This window comes from Ammospiza nelsoni, chromosome 1 (assembly GCF_027579445.1).
Source record: "Ammospiza nelsoni isolate bAmmNel1 chromosome 1, bAmmNel1.pri, whole genome shotgun sequence".
Taxonomy (NCBI): domain Eukaryota; kingdom Metazoa; phylum Chordata; class Aves; order Passeriformes; family Passerellidae; genus Ammospiza; species Ammospiza nelsoni.
Genome location: NC_080633.1, coordinates 62,744,445 through 62,769,763, shown reverse-complemented (window position 1 = coordinate 62,769,763; position 25,319 = coordinate 62,744,445). Strand labels below are relative to the sequence as shown.

General features: G+C 39.7%; 1 protein-coding gene across 1 annotated transcript in view; it reads left to right on the top strand.

Moving 5' to 3' along the window:
- The first annotated feature begins 1,071 nt into the window (after positions 1–1,071).
- Positions 1,072–25,319, top strand: part of CDKAL1 (CDK5 regulatory subunit associated protein 1 like 1) — a 382,964-nt gene continuing 358,716 nt past the window's right edge. Inside the window, exons 1-4 of the mRNA XM_059475653.1 lie at positions 1,072–1,119; positions 2,804–2,841; positions 4,435–4,601; positions 7,495–7,607. Coding sequence (XP_059331636.1) covers positions 4,435–4,601; positions 7,495–7,607 — 280 coding nt within the window. The 5' untranslated portion in view covers positions 1,072–1,119; positions 2,804–2,841. The remainder of the gene's footprint in view (positions 1,120–2,803; positions 2,842–4,434; positions 4,602–7,494; positions 7,608–25,319) is intronic.

Genomic DNA, 25,319 nt, shown 5'->3' with positions numbered 1-25,319 from the left:
TTGTGTGCCTAAGCAAAGACCAAATAGGAAGGCAAATATATCTTCAACTGTAACAATGACTCTGTCATGAGACCAGGGTGGTATTAACAGTGCTCAGTCCTGCTCAGAATGATTTGTTTTTAAAGGCTGATTTAAGCGAAGTGCTTATTTCGTTCTGTCCCAGTTCTCTTCTTTAAATCTCACCTGTTCCTTTGTCCACACTTTCTTTTTTTTCCCCCTTTTCTTTTTCTTCTTCCTGTGAGCATTGTCAGATAAGTATTATATAAAGTAAGCACGAATTTGTAAGAAAAAGGAGAGGGAGATGATATTCTTAATTACAAGTTGCCACATTTTATCTGTGAGTCAACCGACAGACCTATTATGGAGTACACCTAGGGTTTTCATGCATTTCCCTCCAGTTCCATGGAGGCTACAATCTGCTTTTTTAAGAATAAACTGATTCCAAAGGCTCCTTCTAAAGAGAGAAACCTAACGTTTGAAATGCAACTACAGGAAATGGTGACTTTTACATTCCAAAGCTGACTACCTCAAAATAGAATATACTAAAGATACAATATAAAAAATTATTTTAGGTTAACAGTGTATATTAAAGCCAAAGCAATAATAATATGTTCATTCTTGACAACACTTAGATCAGCAGGGACACTGCACGCTTGATCTGCTCAGAGCTTTACCTTCAGCCATCCAACAACCATAAACATCAAACAAAAAAGTTTGGAGAAAAACAGTGCCAGAAACTTCAGCCATCTGATACTAAATATTTTGACCAATATTTTTTATTGGTAGAAAGCTGCCACTAACATTGTATTTTGAGGAAATAAACAATGAAAAATAAAAATAAGAATAAAAAAAGGGCGTTGTGGCCAGAAAAGGATGGAATAGCTCATCACCCATTTGGATCAGACACATCAGCATCGCAGATAGGTATTGCTGGGATTGCTGTTTTCCGATGAAAACGAAGATGAAATTCCGAGGCTCTGGGAGACCGCGCTCTCAGCGGCGAAGCGGCGGCGCCGCGCCCTCCGCGCTGTTGTGGCCCCCGCCGGCCGCCGTCCTGGCGCCGCTGCGCGCGCGAGGCCTCGGGGCGGGGCGCGATGGCGGAGCCCGGGTGAGGCGCGGGTGAGTGTCGGGCTCGGGCCGGGCCCCGGCCCCCTTCCCCTCCGTCCCTCCCCGCTTCTCCCGTCCTGTCCCGTCCTTCCCTCCCCTGCCTGGCTGTGGCGGCCTGGCCGAGCTGCCCTTCTCCTGCCCGCGCCATGCTCCCGTCCCCTGTGCGGCCCTCCCGGGCTGCGCGTTAAATTCGGGGGGAGGAGACGGACGTCCGGGCGGGAATCTGCGGAGGGGCCGGGATGCAGCTCGGGGATGGTGGGGTACCCTCGGCGGGCTGGGGGAGCCGAACCCAGCCGGGCTCCGGGAAGTGCGTGGGCCAGGCTGCCCCTCGCCCGTGGGCCGCTCTTGTGTGTGTGTTTATATATATATGTGTGTGTGTGTGTGTGTGTACACATATTTGTGTGTATGAGGAGAGACTGCGGGAACCAGGTCTGTTTAGTCTGGAGAACAGAATACTGAGCGGGGATCTCATGAATGCGTGTAAATATCTCAGAGGCGGACTCTTCAGGTGCCCAGTGACAGGACGAGGAGCAGCGGCCAAGAACTAAAAGGCAGGAAGTTTCGCTTTAGCAGGAAGAAGAACTTTACATTGAGGGTGGCCGGGCACTGGAACAGGCTGCCCAGGGATTTTGTGGCGTCTCCCTCTCTGGACACGTGCAAAACCCACGTGGGGACATTCCCTTGTAACCTGCTCTAGGTGGCCCGGCCGTGGCAGGGCTGGGTGATCTCTGGAGCTCTCTTCCAACGCCAGCAATTCCATCGTTCTGTGATGTGCACATATATACGGACACACACACATAAAACATATGTATATGCTCTAAACTCGGTCTCTGTGTATTAACGCTGCAGTTTTCTTCTGCTCTGTGTGGGGCTGGGAATAAAATCCCGGGGCTTTATCGGAGACACGTGTTGGTAAATAGCTGAAAGGAGCAGCCCTCTTCCACCTGCATGGGAGTTCCGCGTTTGAATGTGCGAGGAGGTTGAGCAGGGGTGGCCAAACCAGATTGGCACACTGGAAGTTTTGGTTGTGAGAAGATGTTAAAACAACTCTAGGTTTTTATTTGCTCACTAATGTTTTTGATAGAAAAATGTAGAGTTCCGTAGGTGCAGCTGGGCTGTATGAGAAGAACACATTAACTTCTAATTTTGTTATCACTTCTTATTTCAGTCCCTCTGCCAGAATAGCTGCAGGAATTCATCTTTATTTTTATTTTTTCCTTGTGAAGGAGATCTCATGCATGCATATGGAACTAGTGCAGATGTCAAGTAATCTGTTTTAACATAAGTTCCACAGTGTTTTAATTAAAAAGTGAATGACTTGAACTAAAATTTGCTGTTAATCTTTCTCCCTTCTTTCGTTCAAAATTTTAAACTGATTGAAGACAGAATCTGGAGGAAGTCTGAGATAACTTAAGTACATCTGACTTAGACAACAAAAAAGACTCTATAGAAGAAGGATAAAAAGAACGGTGCCACTGCTCAGGAGACAGGGAAAACGTGGAAGAGTTCACTTGCCAGCCAGCCAGTGTGTACCAGCTCCACATGAGGTCAAACTGAGCAAGGAATGTATTTCTGCAAAGGGAGGATGAGTGCTTGTTGGACAATAACATGAATTCATGGCATTCTGTCTGCTAGTTCTGCTTTTTCATGCCATATCTTTTTTCCTTTTCCTCTTCCTTATTCCCCCATCCCTCAGGTTTACTGTCCAAGAGGATTTATACCTTGCTTAAAAAGGTAGGAATTTTAGTTTGGCTGTGTTCTTTGTTCCATGGGTCACTGAAATAAACTAAGCTGATTTGTTTTTCCAGCTGCTCCATTATATTGGGTATTTTTCTGTAAGAGAGGAAAAAATGACAAATCAAAACTTTTTATTCCCTTCCAGATAGTGATTTGAACTTCACTTATTTGTACATATTCTCAGTGGTATAAGTTAGACATAAGAGATGCCACTTTTCTCTCATATTCTTTATTGCTAGACTTTTCACAAATGTTTATTTTCATCTTTTGCTGCACTATTGTATAGATCCTGTTTTTTTTTTTTTTTATCTAGAAGAATGCTAACTGCCTAAGTAGCTTGGGCAGATGCATCCTCTTTGTGACATCATTCTGTTCCTTTTGAAGTTAAATGCAGATGTGTGATGGTTCAGCTTACATGAAGTTTTATTTTGAGGTATATTTTGCAAGATTGACTGGAAAGTGCACGGGTGTTCAACTTTTTATGTTCTTCAATAATTCATTTGCAACATCTGGAACTGTTTTTATGCCAGTAGCAAATCTTCAGTTACCGAAGTATAAGTTTAAAGACATTAAAGCCTTGGTTTTTTGTTCTTCATGGTCACTTAGGAAAGTCTTGTATTTTCCCTGTAAACTGTGAAATACCCTTGTATGATTTCCTTAGTAGGCTGTTGGTTTATGTAAAACACCTGAGTTTCCAATGGCACTTCAGACTTTATTCTAACTGGGAGTTACAGCACAGTGTGCTGTGTAATTAATGCACTAGCTTTTTTTATAGACTTTTCTAGCAAATGGCTTTTTTTTGATTCCTGAAAACTGATCTGGATTTTTGCATCTGCTGGGAGATACATATATCTTTAGTTTCTTGTGAAAAATATAATTCGATATTAGCAATCTTTTAATATATTATTCTAGCCAGATTATAGTATATATATATATTATTAGTTAGGTATAGTTGTTTAACATTCTGTACCTGAAAACAGAAATTTTTATTTTACTGTCCCAGTGAATGAGCTAATTCAGATGAAAGCCATGTGGGATCAGGAATTCTAGGAATAGTTTGGTTTGTTTTCAGAAGCACTGTGAAAACATACTTTGTTAGTGTCCACACACAGATAAAAGAGCCAGAATGGGCTCTGGAGCAGTCACTTGGGTTCTGTGTCTTTTGTTCTTTTTCTGTGATGTGAGTGGAAGTACGTCCATCATATGACAGGAGCTCACTATTTTACTATGATGCTGACATGATGAAAAATACCTGTATCTTGAATGTGTCGTGTCAGAGGAGGTGAAGGGGGTTTGAGTTAGGAGATGACAAGGAACAGATGATTTATAAATAAGCTCTGAAGAATGTGTATGGTTTGTGACTTTCTCCCTGCCTGTGTTTGAGGTACTGGGGGAAGAGGGCATTCAGGAAATTTCTCTGGTAGTGAATTGTTTCTGTGTACTCAGTATCCCTCATGTGCGTGATACATTGCACATATCCTTAGGGATACATCTGACTTTTCCTTATGGGAAATGTGCAGTAGGTACAAGGCCTTGGTTTGGTATTCAAATGCTTTCCTAATGCCAATCTTCTCCCAACACTTCCTGAAGATGCCTGCTGCCTGTGAGTCAGTGCTTGAGGATATTGAAGACATCGTGTCAGCAGAGGATTTGAAGCTGCACGATCGGCAGTTTGTGAGAAGGAATGTTTTTCCCAAAGTGCGAAAACGCAACTCCCAGAAGAATGCTCAGACAGATGATGAGCCCCCCAGTGACAGGTAAAGTCTTACACTGACCCTGAGTTGGTGCTTTTCTTGTGTCTCCTATTGCACTTTTCAGATTTTAAAAATAAGGTGGAAGTTTGTGTTATATCTTAATGTGAAATCTGTGTACAAGATAAAAATGAGTAAAATAGTCTGCATAGAATGTAGAGAGAATAAATAATAAATCTTAAGCAAATTCCTTTTCCTAGACAGATTTTCTGTGGAAATCAGTTACTGCTGAGATGTTGATGAATGGAATTATCAGACTGGAAAAATAGTTCTGTTATGCTTTTATGTGTAAAGGATTTCTGAAAAATTGTCTGTTTAATCTTAACTACCTAAATATAATCTGAGCTTTTCAAAATGCAGTTCTGGAGTAGCCTTTTGACTTGTGAAATGAGTAATAGGAACAAAATCCTGAGAGGTGCAAAAAGGTTGGGGTTGGAAGGTCGTCTTTTCCAAACCCACTGCTTGAGCACTGCCATAAAAAAGCAGTTGGCAGGACTCTGACCAGGTAGTTTTTGAGTATCTCAAGGAGATGGAGATTCTGCAGTCTCCCTGAGTAACCTGTGCCAGTTCTTGGTCATTCTTAGAGTAAAAAGGTGCTAAGAGGGAACCTCCCATGTTTCAGTTTGTGCCTGTTGCCTCTGGTCCTGTCACTCGGCACCACTGAAAAAAATCCTGGCTGTGCCTTCTTTGCACTCTCCCTTCAGGTATTTATGTACTTTGATGAGATCATCCTGAGCCTTCTCCAGGCAGAGCAGTCCCAGCACTCTGAGCTGTTTCTGTTATGGGCCGTGTTCCAGTCCCTTCATGGTCTTTATGGCCCTTTGCTGGACTGTCTCCAGTATGTCCCTGTCTCTGTTGTGAGTGCATCCTGCCAGGGCCCAGGGACTTGTGTATGCTCAGTGTGCTGAACTGTGTATTCTCTGTCCCAGTCTCCTTTCATGAAGGGTACATCAGCCTTGCTTCAGTCTTTAAACCCGTTTCCTGCATCCTGGGATGTGGAGAGGCTGTACTTGTGTGTACATCCTGCAAGTGACATAGTAAAATTTCTTTTGAACTTGCTGTTTTATTTCAGTGGAAATAGTATGCAGTAAGCACGAAATGGATCTTTGTGTTTTTCCTACTTGTGATTTTCATAAGAACAGAATCAACTTTTTGCTGCAGTAGAATTGATTAGAGCATAGGTCAGCTCAGTTATTGATTTTAGTTTCTACTGCAGATCCGAGATCTATGTTTTTTTCTTTTTTTTTTTTTTCAAACATTAGTTTCAAGTTGGTGCATAAAATTTCCCTAGATGATAAAAATGAAAACAAATTGTGTATGAAAATTTAATTTCCTGTAGAGAAATAAAATTCTGGGTTTTCACTGATGTTGGAAAGAGATTTTTATAAGCATAACAACGCATTTTTATCTGCATGCCCCTAAAGGTGCATTGGCCCCAGTCTGCCAGGAGTGTATGGACAGCTGAGCTGGTGCTCTGTAGATACTTCACACAAGTAGTTCATGCCCAAAGTGTTCAGGTACTATATATTCTCTAGCAGGCTTCAGTGTTTCAGTGTTTTGTACCCAAGAAAGCACATTGAACATGTGTTGTTTAGACAGCAGGAAGTCTAAATACCCTGTGTTTGCTGTTAATGATCATTAATGTTCCATCAACAAATTTCTATTTTTAGCTAGGGGAAGTGTCTGTTAAAAAAGAAGCGTGGAGGGGGGAGGGGGAGGAAAAAAAAAGCTGTAGGCAGGGCGCAGTATTGTGTTCCAGGATGTGTGGTGTTCTTGTACTGGCATCTTTAGCTCATTGGCAGTTATCCCAGGAATTTCAATGAGAGCTTCTTACAGAACTTTTTGTTGGGTTTTGGAGCCTTGTATGTGCTAGCTGCACACTGCCTGTCTGCCATGCTGCTTCTGTAGCCTGGAAAGGTTGGGATGGGGGCTTTCTGCTGTTCCTGTGGCTGGTGGCCATCAGGTTAATTTATAGAGCTGGCTTGTGTGGAGGGAACTGTATGCATGTTGTAATATCAAAAGGTTGCAGTTTGTTTGCTGGTGGCCTAATTTCAGTGCTGTCACTTGAAGGTTACTTGTTACATGGTACGATAATTTTGAGAACTTTGGGGAGTTTAAATTTGGGATTTTTTTTTGTGTTTGTGTGTTTTTGTTGGGGTTTTTGTTATTGCTTTAACATAACTGCAATGCACTGATTCTGTTGTTACCCTACAGCTCCTGCACCTTCTCCATGCTGAAACTCTTTTCTATCTCTTTTCTTGCTAGTTGTGGTGGATTGACTCTACCACAAGGGAGAGAACTGGAAGAGTGAAAGTGAGAAAACTTGTGGGTTGAGATGAAGACAGATAAAGTGAAGGAAGGAAGGAGCAGGGAAAAACCCCAAGTGATGCAAAAGCAGCCATTTGCCACCTCCCACAAGCAGACTGGTACCCAACCAGTCTCAGAACAGTGGTTATTTTGGAAAGACCAAAGGCACAGCTTTTATTGCTGAACATGATGTCATCTGAAATGAACTATCCTGTCGGTCAGCTATTCTGCCCATGTTCCTCCCAACCTGTTGTCCATCTGCAGCCTGCTTGTGGTGGGATGGAGCACAGTGGGAAACAAGCAAGCATTGTTCAATGACAGCTGAAACCACCGGTGTGTTAACCCTGTTCCAGTCACAAACACAGAACACAGCCCTACAGTGGTTTTTGTTACTCTATCCCAGCAAGGCCTAATACCCATTACACTAAAATCACATCATTACTGTTTTTCCTCAGCTGTTTTGGAGTCGTTACTGTTTGCATTGCTTATTTCATGTTTGAAGAATTACAATTCATTCAGTCAGTTCAGTGGGCTTAACAGGGAAGCTTGTTCATCATTTAACTTGCATTTCTTATTTGTTTTTACTTGACAGCGTTATTCCTGGTGTTCAGAAAATCTGGATTCGTACATGGGGATGTTCTCACAATAATTCGGATGGTGAATACATGGCTGGACAGCTGGCTGCATATGGATACAAAATTACAGGTAACAGTATGAGTGAGCCCTGGGTGAACATTCATTCTGGGGTGAATGTTCAGAGCTGCCAAGCTGTCATCAAATGTTTTCAGTCTTAATTATGCTTTTAAAAATCCCTTTCTGATCCCTTTCTGATCTGAAGGCGAGGAGGTAAAGTGTTTTCCTGGCATTAAGCAGAATGATTACAGAATAAGTACTTTCAGAATGGTTATATTTTCTTGACAGGGCAGACATCAGATAGATGCAATTCAGTGCCTTTTTTTCACATTTTACTTGCTAAACTGAATTGAAACATTTTCGTAATAGTGGATGGAAAATATATTAATTCTTGATTTTTATTTGTAATTGCTGGAACCCAAGGGAAAGAGGGAGAGAGGCAGTGTTTTCACTTGGTGATGTGTGTGTTTGCATTGGAGCAGAGGTGCTCTATTCCAGGTAAATGTTCTTTCAGGAGGGATGATCAGTGTGATAGAGGTGGGGTGATAACAGGATTGTACCTCATAGGTTCCAAAGAGCTGAGAATGCTATTTCTCTTTCCCTTCCAAGTATTTTAAAATCTCTCCATCATCTTGTTCTGCTTTCCCAAGCCTAAAAATACCTCCAAACTTTTGCTTATGCTGACCACATTTCATCTACTTAATGCAAAATATGCTGACAGAAAAGTTGAAAAGTTGGATTAATACCATGTTTCAATATACAAGTATTATCTGAATATTTTTGTATAACTTTTGACTAGTTAAAATAGAAACTTAAATTTTATTAATTAATTCAAGTTCAGGTGTGTCTTGTACCTACACTTGTATACTGAAAGACTACAAAGTTGTCTGTCCTGACATTTTTCTAAGAACAATACTGATTTCACAGAATGATTTCCTGATTTTCACATGAATCATGATGGTCATGATACCATTAAACAGTTGCATCTAATTTTCCTTTATTGCTGCTGATCTTTCTTATGTAGAAATAAGACACTAAGCTATTGAAGTGCTGAACTACTTTAGGGAACCCAGGTGATTATTTAATTAGCAGTACAACTCTGGAGTAGGTATGCTCTTTCCACAGAGTGGGAGTGCTGGTCCAAAACCCCTTATTTGTGGCAGCTGTTTGTATAAGATTGCAAATATGTTCTCATTATGGCTTTTTAAAATTTAATTCTTCTTTACCTTTGTCATTCTAAGGCATATTATTCCAGAAGCTGCTTTTGGCGTGTCAAAATTCAGATGACTGTGCTGTGCTTTTGGAATTTTACTAGGAGAGATGTAGGGAGGATGGGAGTGCAGTGAAGGAATGAACTATGCTAAATTTTTGATACCTTATATTTTTAGAAAATTAACTGTTAATAACTTTGGAATAGAAATAAGTCTACATCTAGAATCTGAAACTGAGAACTAAAAACCTAATAAAAGTTGCAGTTGCTGAGAGAGTAATTTTGGTAGTTTTATGTGAAACTGACCACTACTTTCTAGTGTTATTAAATCTAAGTCTTGATTTAGTTCATGTTAATGTGTGTACATGCATTAAATGGAACAAACAAAAAAGCCTCAATGCTAGGCGATAGGCAGAAATTACACAGTGGAGTTTCTTCTTTTGAAATTAAGTAATTCTTGTCAATCTGTTCTTAAGAAGGCATGTTTGGCTTTTTTTATATTTAGTCATCTGGGAAGTTCAGATAGGATGTTAAATAGGGATTTAATATTTTTGTCCTGTACAGTAAAGCAGCTACTCAGTAACTGTTGCTTAAATGATCCAAATGTCAAACATTTCTTGAAATTAAACTTAATATTGTTTACGGTATGCAAAATTAAGAAGAAAATATTTTGTAAGAGGTATTTTGTAAATCAATCCCTGTGTTGCCAGAATTTGTTAGTTTTACATAAACTGTTATAATCTTGGGGAAAAGATAGAAATACTCACTAAGATGAAAGATTGGCTGTTGTCACAGTGTCTTGGACAGCTATGAATTGAAAGTGTTTGGATTAACCTATTCCCTACATGTTCCTAAGCTTTTGAGACAACATTTCCTGAAAAGATGCTGGAATAAAGGTCTGGGTTTAGAAAATAAGATGTGAGCTTTTCTTGCAGTTTTTACTCCATTATAAAGGAGTCAAGCACTGAAGTGTCTTCTGTCTAATTGCAAGATTGGAAAAAAATATAGAGGGAAGAAAAGCAGCATCAGACAGATTCCTGTTGCTAACTGGCAGTTGTAACAATGCAACCTGCCTTACAGGTTGACTTATCTGAAACTGAACATGGATATAATGTCCTCCTTGCTTTTCATGTATTTCAAAAATGTTCTTTCTGTACAAGCCCCCTTTGTTGCTTCCAGGAGTGTCTATATCCAAAGGTGAAAACTGAGGGCTGTACTTTTCACAGCAAAGATTGCCTGTGTCTGGGGAGAGACCAGAGTGTGAATCAGCAGTATACATATACTGCAATAACAGCAACAATGATTAAAGTCAGGGACTGCATCAGCTTAAAAATAGGCAAAGGGAAACCAGCAGAAGAGCTGAACCTATTTTTGTATCTGCTTTTATAGTGTGAAGGTGGGCAGCATTCTGAACAAATCTTGCATACCATCCTATGGGAGCACAAAGCTCTTTTATAAGCCTGAGCCACACAGAAATGTGTGGACCAGTTGCTGTCAATGTAGGGCTGTACCATGGGTAGTTGTTCATATTCTGAAAACGGTGTAGCTGATGGTGGCTTTACTGGTTCTAAAACTGGTTTTGGTTTCTTGGCAGCATGACTTGCTGTATAGTTTAGACATGCCTGCAGACCTGCTCCCTGTGAGATACGCCCTGGAGGAAGAAACTCTCATGGTACAGACTGCCTGTAATGCCTGCTGTGAAAAACAGGAAGTGGGCGAGCTGGGAGCTTTCAAATATTGTGAGCAAGATTTTTGTTTGGAAGGGACTTAAGTATGTTTGCCATGTAGCTCACTTTCTCTCTGAAAAATGGAGCTGCACATGTATAGTCTGACATAGAATGCTTTGACATCTCAAGTGGGCAGTTCTATTCACTTATGTTGACATCTCTGTGTTTCTAGTTCTGTGGAATTAATGGGTTTTGGTCCAGCTTTGAATGCATTTTGGTGGACCAAGACATTAAGTATTCTTGTTATTTCCTACAGGTTGCTTCTGACTCAGGGCTGTTCAGGTCCAAAGCATTCCCTCCTCAGCCATTGTAAAACATGCTGGGGGTAAGAAAAGCATTGCTAGTAACTTAGAAATACCAGAAAAATGAGCACTAACTTTTTCCTTGATGGAGACGAAGTAAAAACTGCTGTTAAACATTCAGTGAGGCTAAACCAGTCACAGTTTATCTGCACTACATTTTCATGGATTTTAGAAATAAATACTAGCACAGAACATACTCCTCATCTAGCATGGGATTCAACAAACAAGAATTGTTTCTGCTAAGTCAGTGGGCTAAGCTTTGATGAAGCACTTAGAAAGTAGGTTATGTTACAGACCTTCAGCTTTACTTGTGCAGTTTTAAACTAATCTGAAATTAGTTCAGGCATCCTATTCACTGTCTCAGAGATTTCTTCTCCAAGTGTGTTTGATGCCAAGTTGCTGGCTGTGTAGAGTTCACTCCATTATTGTGTTTAGTTGGCAGGACTTGGATCAGTGAGACTTGCCAATTCTTACTGTTCATAGTCCAAGTTATATGTCTTACACCTCTGTAACTCCCTATGCAGAGAATTTAAGTATTTCTCTAAAGCAAGTACTGAATAATATTTTGAAATCCTGTTAAAGAAATTATCTGGGGTTTTTTGCCTCTTCTACTTGTTAATTTTCTAAACACGTGTCAGTTTTGCTTACCAGTGGATATAACTGAGGTATCATTAAGACTCTCCATCTGCTTAAACAACACATTTGAGTAGAAGAAAGAAGGAAGAAGACAAGAAAGAAGGAATGATCTCCTTAAGACCTCATGTTAAAAAGAAGACAGGTGTAAAAGGAAAGAGTCTGCTGTTGAAAAGCAGATGAGGTGCTGCAATCTAAAATGGACTTCAGCGTTTAATGGCATTGTCTCGTGTTCATTGTGTTGCATAAGCCATGCTTGTCTAGACTTTGGCCGTCCCCATGCAGATGCAGCAAAGCATGCTGCAGCATGAATTTTATTTTATTCATCCAAGTGCAAAATAAAGAAAATTACTAAGACTGTACAGGTATTGATTCCTGGCTTGTGAATCACTTCAGTATCTGGTCCTTTGTTTCAAGTGTTGTCTTAAAAGTACTTTTGTACTACACAATAAAATTTTAATACTAGATTTTGATTTATTTTATTGTTTTAAAGTAGAGATCTCTTTAATAGGTTACTGTATCATTAAAATAAGCTCTCTGCAGCCTGCATTGTGGTTGATGAAGTATTTTGACTAAGATCTCTGCTGGTTTTCAGTATATGCTTTTAGTTGCTCAGAATCAGCAGTTGGTCTTTCCATTTTTTTGCTCTCCACCCTGCTGATAATGCTCATCTGTTCCTTCATAAGTATCATGTAAAATTGTAGTGACTACTGTGTAATTTTTGGGGTGAGCCATCCTCATTGTGAGGTATTTTTAGTATTCTTTATTAAGCTAAAAGACAAATCTTTATTAGCTGCTCATGAAGTGCCTTATTAGTCAGAGAATTCAAGCTTAGTCCTTGTGTTTGGATTTGTACTTTTCAAATGGTTTTGAGTGCAGTTCCAATTTAGAAAGAAAAGATAATTTGCAGTCCTTTCTTGAGGGGTAGGATATGCATGGTGTGTCCTTAAATAAGCAAAATACCCCACACACATATTCTGTTGATGAGAAGTGTTTCTGTTTTCTCTACAACACTGCAGTCATGAAACTGTCTCTGAAGCAGCTGAGTAATGGAGAGAAATGAAGAGAGATGTAAATTCTGGTGTTTTGTACCCTCACTGAAGAATTTTCCCATTGTCTGTAACTCATAGAGTCACAGCCCTGTATGATTTTTGCATTGCTTGATAACGTTACAAGCATACCTGTTCTGGCACAGATTTTTCTTTCAGATTCAAGCTGACTCCTTTGTCTGGATGTGAAAGCTTTTGGATGTTGATACTGAGTGAGGCAGTGAAGTAACATTTCTGTACCTGTTGTCTTGAGATAATTGCTTTACAGTTCCAGCGATACATATTCCTGCTGTTAGAAGATCAGAGTTGCTGTTTGCCATAAGTTTGTTCTGTGTGCTGATTCTTGGTGCTCAGGCTGGAAAAGTGTGCTCTGACATGCAGTTAGTATGGGGATACTTGGCATGTGGGTGTGAAGGTTTTCTTCTTTTTAAAATTTGAAACTTCTATGGTGAGATGGTTAGGAGGATGAGGAGAGAGAGTGAAATGGGACATAGTGGGGAAGAAGACAGGTGAGGCTCTTGCGATGTAGCAGGTGGAATTGCAAAACTGTAGGTGATCCAGATTTCACAGTTCTTTAGAAGGACTAGGTATTCCCAGAGAATCTAGAGTGTCTTACAAGCCAGTGAGGGGGACCATGAATCTGGATATTGTTGGGATGGTTTCTTGCAGTATGGAGTTCATACAGCATCATGCTGTGACTCATCTGCAGCACTGCGTGTTCCCTAAGTCTCTGTAAACTAACGTATAATTGTGGTTTTGGCAACTGTGTATTACTGCTCCAGTGTTCCCTGTAAAACTTCCTAACCCATGTGTGGCTAGACTTCTGTTACTTATCACTTGTGACTTGTAGCACAGTGCAAGATATATGACCTCTTTGCGGTGAGTTTTTCCTACCTCAGCTTCCTCAGGATCAACTTCTTATTCCTGTTGGGCAACTTTCTGTTAAGTGGGGAGTCCAGCTTTGAGGATGTTGTCTCTGTTACAGGATAGAACTCTGAGTTCTCAAACTGGGTAATGTGTCCCCTGTTTATGGGGGAACTAGATAAGAACTAGAGTGTTTTCTTCTCATAGTGGCATCACTGCCATTAGTGCTTAGTGTGACAAGTGTGTACTGTCTTTATCCTCTTTAAAATTGTGTATTCATCTGTGAGTGGCTTTTTTGTTTGTTCTTTTTTTCTTTCAGTGTTTTTATTTCACAATCAGGGCAGGCAACTGAAAGTTGGGAGCATGCTGAAGAACCTCGTAAATCCTATGTGCACATTATCTTCAGAGACACTTGTAGAGAGCTCAGATAGGCAAATTTAACCACGCAGGACATGTTTAGGGTTACTTCTAGTGACAGGCATTGGCTCCATGCTCTGGTGGTTGTGCAATGGAGTTTAGTTCTGGCAATGCTGAATTTAATGTTATCCAGAAGAGTGAATTTGAAAAGGATTGAACCATGAAAGGTAAATTTCAACTCCTGGTAGCATCCATACTCCTATGTGGAACATGTCCCCGTAGTAGGTAGTTAAGCAATTAGCAAATGAAGCATAAATAGCAGTGATGAAGTGAGTTCAGCATACATACCCAGATGATGAGGAGCTTTATAGGGTGTTCTACAGAGACATTAGTTTCACATGTCTCACGGTTCTTCATGCTTAAGGAAAATTTATAGTAGATTTATAAAAGCTAATGGGAGAACAGACCATTTTTTTTTATAACCTGAAGAGATGTTTTGACTATGTACCCTCAGAGGTAGGAGCAGGATTTTATTTTGATCAGGAACATTTGTAGGAGCATTTGAAAAAGATGTGCTTGTTACTCTGGAGGACTGGGGAATAGTGGTGGAGGGTTAATGTTCAGTGCAGACTCTTGCTTCAGTTTGACTACAGTTCATTTGCTAGAAAGGATGAAGTTTAGCTGCCAATGAGGACAGAGTTCTCTGAACTTGCCAGGGTTGCAGCTTTGCATTAAGATGCTTTTAATATATTTTGGGAATGGTTTTTTGTCAGTTGCAATGTGGATGCCTCCGTATGACAATTGCTGTAAGTTACTCTTGGGGGCAAGGCAAGCCTGGCTGAGTTGCTTTCTAGCTTGTTACTTTTAAGAATGTTGAATGTAGCACAACTCAAACTGTTGTGTGTCTCCAAATACAGAACGTTAATCTGTGTTCTGCCTGTTTTAGGCCTGAGGGCATACTGAGAGAAAAGACTGCTGTGTGATTATGGAGGCTGGCTGGGGACAGTAAAAATGCACTAAAACAGATAGTAGACACAAATTGGTTTTGGTGCTTTTCCTCGTTGATATGAGCAAATAAAGAAAGACAGGGGAATAAAAAAGAGAGAGGGAAAGAAAAGGACTTTCAGACTGGGTGTAATTTTTTTTCCTTCTTCATGGCCGGCTTTGGTTATGTTCTTGTAAGCCTGGTAGGTAATTCCGTGGCTCTCAGGTGTTAAAACAGGTCCTGTCGCTGAGTGAACAAGTAATGAAATGTAGCATTTTTTTATCTCTCGATTCCCATCCCATCCTATCCCTGGAGTGTGTCTGCTGCTGTCTTAGCTCCTCTGTATTTTAATTTATGCCTTTTTTTTTTTTAATAAGTGATACAGCTCTGTGTCTCCCCAGGCCCGCTTGGCTGTATGAGTGAGTTTGGGCTCTACCTTTCTGGTTTCCTTCTAAAAGAATATTTATACAGTGGTCAGGCACACACACACTGTTGAGATAAGGTAATGTATGAAATAGATGAGGCTTTTTTCAGCTGGAGAAGGTTTGAGAGGTGGGGCTGGGCCGGAGCTTGGCGGGAGCAGCCGAGAGGGGGCAGCAGCGCTCCAGGAGTGCCGCGCTGCGCTGTGCCGGCCGGGAGGACTCCGGGCCCGGCCTGCCCTGCTGGGATCGGAACGCCGAATGGATGGAGGCGCCTGGGAAACACAGCCATGTGCACGGGAATAAACCTGCTCCGGGCCCGGCCTGCCCTGCTGGGCTCAGAACACTGAATGGATGGAGGCGCCTGGGAAACACAGCCATGTGCACGGATATAAACCTGCTCCGGGCCCGGCCTGCCCTTCTGGGCTTGGAACAGCGAATGGATGGAAGCACCTGGAGCCTTAGGCTCCTGGGAAATATAGCCATGTGCATTGGGATAAACCTGCTTTACATTACTTGCTGCCCTTCCAATCTTAGGCCCATTTAGTTGGCAACTTTGCTGTTGATTGTGAAGGTCTGTTTTGTACTTCTGATTTGTCTTGAGAGTTACCACTTTTAAGCTTCAGTTATGTTTTGGGCTGGACTCAGTTTCCCTTCTAGAGGGTCTCTTTTAAGGAGATGAGATTGATAAGGTGTAATTGCCTAAATGCACCTTCTTGAAGACTATTCTGTTTGGAAGCACTTTCTGCTTTATGTTTGCTGGTCTGGGTAGGCTGAGTTACTTTTATCTTTGAAGCATTAGTTGAGAGTTTGCTTATAATGGTCAACATACTATTTTCTTTGAGGAATGATTAAAAATGTTTTAATTTTAATATCCTTATGTACTCTGTCTCACCGTGTGTATTTCACCAAGACACTAAAAACTGTAAGGACTGCTGAACAAACATTACTTGTTGAAATGCATAACTACAGCATAAATAAAACTGTGAGTGTAAAGGCAGATGATTGTCAGGTTGGACATCAGTATTTAATTGTTTGGGTGCCTAACAGCTTGTTAGGGCTAGTATTTGGTAACTGTTGTCACGACTGTGGTGCTATCCTAAGTTTCCACAGGTAGCTTTTTCAATTGTTCACGCAAATTCTAAACAGTCTACAGGATATGATTTAATGTGTTTTTTGAGGGAAAATGCTACCTGCTGTGAATTAACATCCTAAGTTGTCTCTGGGTAGGACCTAGCTGTGTACTTAGCTTATGTATTTTTTGTCCTTAACTTAAGGTTTGTGGAAGTACTTATTTTTTTTTTAGTTCATTAATGTTGACTGCATATAATTTTCTTGAGCTTATCTTCAGAAACCTCTGAGTTGTATAATTTCATTACTTTTGCCATCTAAATATTTTAAATTTAGTTTTGTAAAATCTTTTATTGTGAATGATGTTTGAATTAGTGGAGACAAACAAGTTGTCAAAGGGCAGTCTGTCCCTGGTACCTCTGGGGGCAGTAGAACTGTGCCCCAGGAGGCCCTTAAGTCAGCAGGGTGGGAGCTCTGTGATAGTGAAATGATGTTGTGCTACTGTCTGAAGCAAAGCTGGAGCAGGCTCCCATGTGACCTGTATCCTCCTTATGGTGCTCATGGAATAACCATTCAGTCCTGCTCTTTTCTGGCATTGCTGTACTCCAAAGCCTGATTTGAAACCAGATGAGTTCTGCACAGGCTCATAATGTTTCACAGACACTGAGTAATTATTTGGTCTCAGCAATACTAGATAGGTAGCAAGCCCTCTCACCTTGAGAGAAGTGGTAAGGCTGCTCTGCATCTCAGGATGTGCAAAGAAAAGACTTTATTGCATCATAAAACTGTGTGTTAGAATATTTTATTTTGTCATAACCTATTTCTGCTGTTCATATGCAACTTCAGCCTTGTCCTGTCCAGTTTTTGATTTTTGTGCTATTTTCAAGCACTTGGTGAAAGTGGGATAGCTGTTGTGGCCAAACAGCACCCATGGGGACTTTAAGCTGACTGAGCTGGTGCAGTCTTTCCAACACTCATGCTTAGCCAGGGCATGATGGGCCTACAGAAATGCACATCTATCAATCTTGAATTCACTGCTGTGAATCCTGTAGCTTTTGTGTGCTACCAGTTGGAGTTAGCAGATTAAGTGTTGGGCTGAGGAACAGGCTTATAAGCAGAAGACATTAGCTTTTGTCTCGTCTCAAATCCCTGGCTTTGGAATTTGCTTACAGAAAGAAGCTAAGCAGGAACTTTGTCTTGGATAACTATAAATAGACTTGGAGTTAATTGTGCCAAAACTGAATTGCTGTTGATTGGTACGAGACACTGGTGTATAGAGAAGTGATTTTTTTGGCTTGAGATTTAATAGAAGACAGAAGACTTGAACTGCTGATTTTATTAGGCATTTTGGACCTTCAGCTTTTGTTGGCTGGGTTTTAAGGGTAAAAGTGTGCTTGTTGACTTTTGAGATTCTCTTGTTTATTCATGGGTCGCCACTTTTCTGCTTGTCTTTATCATGCTTTGAAAAATTAACTTCCCAATGGAAATGTGACTCTAAAGATGTAGACCATCAGATGATGGTAAATTTGAGCATCCAGTAGTTATTTAACTAGAAGCTTGACTCTCAGAATTGGTAGTGATGGAAAGAGAATATCAAGTGAATATGGTTTGGAAGTGTTACTAAAAAAAAAAAATTAACACATTCAGTTGTAAGACAGTCACCTTTATATATTGCCCATAGTTCCAGATATTCTTTGTAACACTAGGGTAGAATAAGAAAAGCACTACCAGAATTTTCTTTACAGGAGAAAAATCTGATTGTTAAAGGTTTTTTTTTACCTTGATTTTTCGTAAAACTCCAAACTCCAGGAAAGTAATGAGAGGAAGGAAATCTGATTGTTAAAGGTTTCTTTTACCTTGATTTTTCGTAAAACTCCAAACTCCAGGAAAGTAATGAGAGGAACGAAATTTTCTTCACAAACTCTTGCCACGACACTTGTGTGTTTTTGTTAAAAATGGCTTGTTGGAAAACTTGCATATTCAGAATTGTCTGTGAGTCTGTTCATGATTTTCCAGATAAAAACACGGCAGAGCAAGAAAAAGAGTGTCTTCTTCTGTAGGTGACTGCCAGTTCTTTTACAGGTGCAGCATTTCAGTGTTGTCAGTGGTTCCTCTCTTTACTGAGGCAGAATTACATTTAAATGGAGGGGGCTGTGAACTTTGCCTCTGCTCTTCGGTGGCTTGAGGAGGAATTCACATAGTTTTGATCAACACCTCAGTCTGATGCTGCTCACCTGCTGCAGGCAGCCCAGCTGCCAGGTGCAGGAAGAGGGGTTTAGTTCTGGGGTGTAAACTGATGCAGAGGAGGACTGAGAGAGGAATTTTAAGTGGAACTGTTTTCCCTCACCACCTGCAGGATGTAAGTTAGTGTTCATGGCTGACAGAGCCTCGTCTTAGACCGCTGCATTCTGTTGAAGATCATAGGCCAAAAGGCACCTGGCATGGTGAGCTCTCCTTCCCAGGGCTGGGCCATTCAGCACCTTTTGTTTTAGCTGGGTGTTGTAAACCTGCACTGATGGAGAATTCATAACCCCTTTTGGATGATTAACTGTTTTTCTGGTTGAAAAGTGTTTCTGGGTGTGTGACCTATACCTTTTAGCACATTAAGCCTTTAGCTGCCTGTATGTTTCTTAGTGGGTATGGAGAACATCTGATTCTTTTCTTCTACATAGCAGCCTTTCACATATTTGAATGCTGTTATGGATTCTCTCTATAGGCATCGTGTGTTTAGGCTAAGTAGACCTAATTCCTAAAAGCTTCTCTCATAGGTCATCTTCTCTAGAACTCTGACCTTTCTTGTTCCATTCCTCTGGACATTATTCAGTTTATTTATTTGCATAAATCTTCAAGTACATTAGTGTGTTTATTTAGCATGTACAATTTTGATAAATGTGGAAGAGGGAGGTTTTTTGTTGCCTTATTCAAAATACAGTTTATGAAACCTTCCAATTTAGGTCCCAGGACAGTGGAAACCTTGACCAGACTCTGTTAGAGAATAACTCTGTCATAATTGACTTAATGTTTTTTTAATATGAGAAATACTGAAATACACTTCCATAGAAAAATACTTACAAGAAATAGTTTTTGAATAAGACTGTTGAAGATGAGGAAGTTGATGTGTTGGTGCTAGCTTGTCCACTATCCTAGTCAGAATGGCTTGCTTCTCTGCTTCAGTTTTTTAACTGTGTCTGAAGTGAATGCTGTTAATTTACAGAGATTCACAGTGGGTTTTTTTTAAGGATTTGCTTTCACAGCTCGTTTAGGGCCACCACTGTTGTTCGTAATAACTGTTCTTAGTAATACTAACTCTGAATTGCTAAGCGAAGGATTGTCATCACACTTCTGTTATTTGCTTTTACTTTGTCCCCACTGTGGTTTCAAAAATACTCTGTCACCTTTTGGTGGTTTTTTTTGGGCCATTTTAGTGTAAAATCATATTAGTTGCTTGGTTTGATTCAGTGCAAATCTTCGTGTTTATGCATATGCATTGAGAGGTTGAGGAAGAAAGGAGGCAGAGCATTACCTGGACTGAGTGGGCAAGAGATGGCTTACAAGAGATGGCTTGTCTTTCATTTAGCACTAAGGCTTCCTTGTGCTGAGTTAAATTATGTGCTTGTGAAACCAGAGCTTTAGACTTGGAATGCTTTATTTTAGTGTTTTGTGCTGTGATAGATTTCTGCAAGTATTTTGTGCAATTTGATCTGGTAAAGAATCCATCTTGATGCCATTCGTTGGGGCCTGAAAAGATCCTCCCCCCACCCAGTACGTTAGAAACCCTGAATTTATTGGCGTGTGTAACTTGAGATGTTTCAACAGTTTTAGTCATGACAAGCAGAGAAATCTTGGCCACTTAAAATAAGTGAAGGTAACACGTTGGAGAAACATTAGATCAGAGTCTGATGTCAGACTTGCAATAAGAACTGTTCAGGACCACATTACAGCAAGAATTCTACTAATGCTTACTTAGCTTTTCCAGATAGTTTGTAGAAAGATTTCTGCAGAAGTAATAAGCTATCAAGGATGTTTTTAACACCCTCTCCCTTTTGTGAGGCCAGAGTTTGGTCAATGGGAAGAGAATTGCAGCGATTCGTGTAGATTCGGTCTATAAAGCTTCAGCTTCAGGCCTGTTTATAGCAATTGTACAGCTCACTTCCCCGGACTCTTTGAATTTCTTTGAATGAGTGAGGATTTTACAAAGTTTGATTTGTGCAAGTGTCAAGCTCGGTGTCACAGTACCCGCCGTACTGTGAGTCACTGCTAGATGGCGCTGTGTGACCGCGCTGGCGCCGAAATGGGCGCTGGAACCTCTTCTGGAGAACCGTTCAAATTAACATTTAGGTTAAAAATGCCATTTTGTTGAATTTTACTTTCAATTTAGTCACTTAATTGATCCCACTACAAATGATCTCCTGGCTCAGGGCCTTGCTTTGCATTGCTTGAAAGGACTCAAAAGTTCAGAGGAAACCCTAGCAAGTGAGGTAAAATTTTCATTCGTTTCCCACAGAAATTATTAATAATGCAGGAGCACTGCATACATTAGGCTTGTGTAAATATCCTAGAAGATTATTCTGAAAAAATGAGATCCACTGTCATTTCCAATATGGTCGCAAAGGAAATGAAGCAGTGATTAGTGTAAAAGTCTTTTGAGATTAGAGGGATTTGTATGATTTTTATTAATTGATCATCATCCATGTATGTTCATGCTAGTTTATTAACTCTTTATTTTTTTTTTAGCTGAGAAAGTTTAAAATCGTTTAAACTTTTTTCTGTCCTAAAAGTTGACTTTTGGTTTCAGAGTGTGCTATATAATAGTAAACAAGTAGTTGTTCATTCATGGAAAAGATCATATCCAAATAAAGCTTTTTGGGTGTGGTAGTAAGTCACTTGCAACGTGATGCAGCCAGGGTTTTGTGTGTCCAATCAGGATGGGGTGAGGTTTTTTCATAATGCTCAGCGTTAGCAAGAGGTTTTCACTGTGCGGGAGGTACAATGTGCTAAGCAGTCCGTTTCCTTTACTGTCATGCTTAAAAACATTTTACAAATTTTGGCAAGGCAGATTTTCATGGGGCTCAGGTACGTACACCAGGAAAGTTTGCATCCCTTAAAGATGTGGATTCTTCCAGCAAAAGAAGAAAGTTTGTTTCAGCTGCAGCTTGTTATATGTATCATTAAAAAACCCCCAACCAAACTCCAAAGGGTCTGTGAAGTGCAAAAGTGGCATTTTTGTTACCAGACTGCATGTTTTCTGTGTGCATGTATGAATTTTTTTTCCATTTTTAAGTGTATTTTACTTGTTTTTTTTTGGGAAGGGGGGGAACAGATAAGGTCGGTGAATGCTGTAGTTGTTTCTTACATAATGATTACATTGATTTATTTGTTAAAGTATATTCTTCATTTACTTCCTGAGATCTTGCTGGTGGCTGTCTTGGATCTCACCTCTACAGGTGTACCAGTGATTATTTGCATTGTGTGTATACAACGTTTCTAGTTTGACTCACCTTTGTGGCACTAATTGAAATCAGTTGATAAATTTGTACTTGAAGTGCCAGGTGTGCTACCTAGCACATACTAAAGAGCAAATGTGATATTTGGCATAACACTTATGTTAAAAAAAAAAAACCAAGAAAAATATTAGCAGAACAACTTCTCTTATAGGAAGATTCTAAGGAAATATTGAGCAGCAAAAAGTAGTTTGCTTTTTTTTAGCAGCAAAAGCTTATTAGAACAATTTTTTTCACAGTTTTTGGGGAGGATAGCTCATTTGTATTGAAGAAGTGGACTTAGGAATACTGTACACCACAATGAAATGACAAGTAGTTTCTAGCCATATAAGACATTGAAGTTATGGTGATCTGGATTGGTTTGCAGTGTGTGGTTGTATGGCAAAAGTTAGATGTTTGTATCTTTAAACCATGGGACACCAAAGAAGATCTGTTGTCTTTGGTGAAAGTTTCCTCAGTTGAGAAACCAATGCATAACTCCAGGAAATACATCCATAGCTGCTGATCCCTGATCATGATGCAGTGCTTCTGAGGTAGTTCAGTCTAAAATGTGTAAGAATTAGTTTAACATAATTCTCTTTCTTATTTTGCAGGTTTTCACAGCTTTTGGTTTGAAGCAGTAAGGCAGCTTCTAGGATGAATTAATAACATGTAGTTGGTTCAAGTTGAGATCTTTCCTCCTGTATCTCAGTTAATTTGGTTCTGCAGGAAAATTATTTTATAAGGAAAAGAATGTTTTTGTGTGAACTGATTTATAGGTTCTTCTTTGCGAGAGCCACCTGTTGAAGGACTATTATTTATTTTTCTTTCTAGAGATCAGTGCTCAAATTGTAATTCAAGAAGGTAATTGAAGGAGGTCTGCATTTTTCAAACTTACTGTTAGTGGACACACAAAAAAGAAAAATTAATGCAAACTGTAAACATTTTTCTAAATTTTGGTATACATACAAAGGAAAATAATTTGAAAATCCCTCTGGACTAGGGTTGGATTTGTTGTTTTTGTGAGACGTGGGACACAGAAATGCCTGCTAATCAGCCTCTTGCCCTTGCAAACCCTTGTTTTAAGCTTCCATAGCTGTATTTTTTTCATTTTCATTAATACAGTCCAGCTTTTTGTAAAAGCAATTCTACTCCCCTTCACATGTTCTTCAGGTACCAGGAACTAAATAAAAAATAACTTTGATGTGTGGAAAGTGTGGAACCAGTTAATGTCTTGCTAACATCGAGTGTGTGACTTGTGAAACAAACTGTGTGGTACTTGATACTGAGTTGTACCCAGTTACTTTAGACACATTCCAGGATTGAAAACACATGTGCCATCTATGTTGCAAACCATATCCTCAAGAAACAGATTCCTAAAATGAAGGATTTAAAGCCTGATGAATGAGGTGGATTTAAGATGTGTTTTAAATGGAACTGCTCGTATGACTTTCTGTATGCTAAAACATGAATTTTTTAACCTCTACAGAGTCTGCTGATATTCAGCATCAATTTCTGTGGCATTGTTTCACAAATGTTTTAATAGTTACACCTTGAAAATAGAGTAGTGTCTTCGAAAATGTCAGTCTGGAATAAACAATGAAAAGGCTTCTTTGTCAAAAGCCCCCAAGCAAAAAACTGTTGAAATAGGACTTTCTGTCCTTGTTTAAATGTTCATTTTAGCTGCTGCAATAAAGTTATGATAAACAAAGGACTATCTTAGGAATGCTCAAATATCTATCAAAATAGATGTTCAAAAATTGTTTTTACCATACATCCCATAATTAAGTTTCTAAGTTAGGTCTGCTTAGCTAAGTGAAAATATACTTGCTTTCCTGAAGCACCCCCTGGAGGTAAGGAATTCAAGTGTGTTGTTTTTTTTCCTTTCATTGTATGGGGAGTTCTGGTCCTAATTCAGGCAAGACACTTAGGGGAGATACATAGCTTGAAATGCTATGAATACCCAGTTATTAATACAGTAGGACCAAATGTTTTGTTTTAACCTTGTATTCTCTTAAATTGCATAAATCCTTTCAATATTTAGTCAACCTTACAGTTCTGCAGAGTTTTTGTGTGTAGAGGTAAGCATGTGAAGTGTGTTAATAAGTTACCATGAAAGTAATGTGGTCAGGCTGACAATACAATTTCAAGTTCAGTTCAACTTTCATGTTTTTTATTTCTTGTTAGTTGACATTTTATTATTTGGGTGGGCTCAAGGTTTTGTGTTTTAAGTTCAGAGCTACTACAACATAGTTAGTTAGTCATGAATAAGTTGACAAAAACGATCCTTGTTCCAGTTCTGCTTTGGCAAGTGTAATTGCTACGCCTCTCTGATGTGCCTCGTGTGATAATTTTGTTTGTGGATTCATACATCACCATTAAAGCAGAGAAGCAGGTACACAGTTCCTTGACACATCCTGTAAACAGCTGCAGATCTGTCTGTGCATCTGACAGTGCACAGGATCTGCTTATTGGACTGTCTTGCCACCTCCTCTTAAATTGCTATTTCTGTCTGAAAAGAAAGATTCAGTCCAGTTCTGTATACATACCTTGTGTTTATATACGGAGCAGTATCCTATAAGCTAAAAGAGACAAAACAGAAGGTGGAGGAACCACTTGCTGCAATGACACCAGTCTAACATTCTGTGATGGAGCTGTGAACATGTTTGTCTGGTAAACCAGCGCTGTGTTCTGCTGAATTCTATCTATGATGTCAAAATTCTCACATGATTTCTTTTTGTGTCTGTGAAAAGAATAAGACTATTAAAGTTTTTCCTTAATATGATGTGTTAAATATTCTTAGTATATCCTTGTATGCTAGGGGTTACATGATGGTTTTGTTTTGTAAATAAATAGTCGAACTGAAATGTGCTGTTTTGTAACCAAAGTTCAATGCAACATTAGTCAGTAACTATTATATATAGACTTTCTTGCTGTTTGGCAACGGATGTTTCTCGCTAGGAACCAAAATTATTTTAAATAGAAGGGTATGATAAGATTCTGTTTACTAGGAGAGAGAAGCAGGTCAAATATACTTTTATACGTTTTTAGCTTTGCACTAGACAGACTAACATTCTAAGTATCTGGGCTGGTTGGGTTAAAAGGAAGTACAATGGATAGTTCAACACATGAGAAAAACAAGATACTGTACCCAGGGAAGGAAAATGCTCCTTTATTTCTGCTTGCTCTGGCAAAGACCATTCCTCTGAGTGCTGAAAACTTCACAGGCATCTAATGATGAACAACTGTTGGAGAAGAAGCTTAAGCTTGTGTCACTGTTGTTTATAATATTTGAATTAATAGATCTAAAGTGGCACCTGTTATGCAGGTGCCATCCAATATTGTTTGACTGGCACATGCAATTCAAACTTGAATCACTTCCACACAGGAGTGTCATTAAATACAGTAAATTGTGTGGAATACAACATTATTTGAATTTGTCCTTGGCTACAATTTGCATCAGTTTGATCTTATTGCCAGTAAAAAGATGGAGGTGTAAGGATGTATGCTATGGGTGGTTTTCAAGAGAACAGGGATTAGGCCACACTTTAAGTTTCACTTCATGGGGCATCAGTATGACTGCAGAGAAACAAGTAGTTTCTGAAAGAAAGAGAGAGTATTTTTGGAATTGTCATCATCTTGATGCTCCCTGTGGAAGGTTTAGTCTGTCTATGGGAATGGTAATTA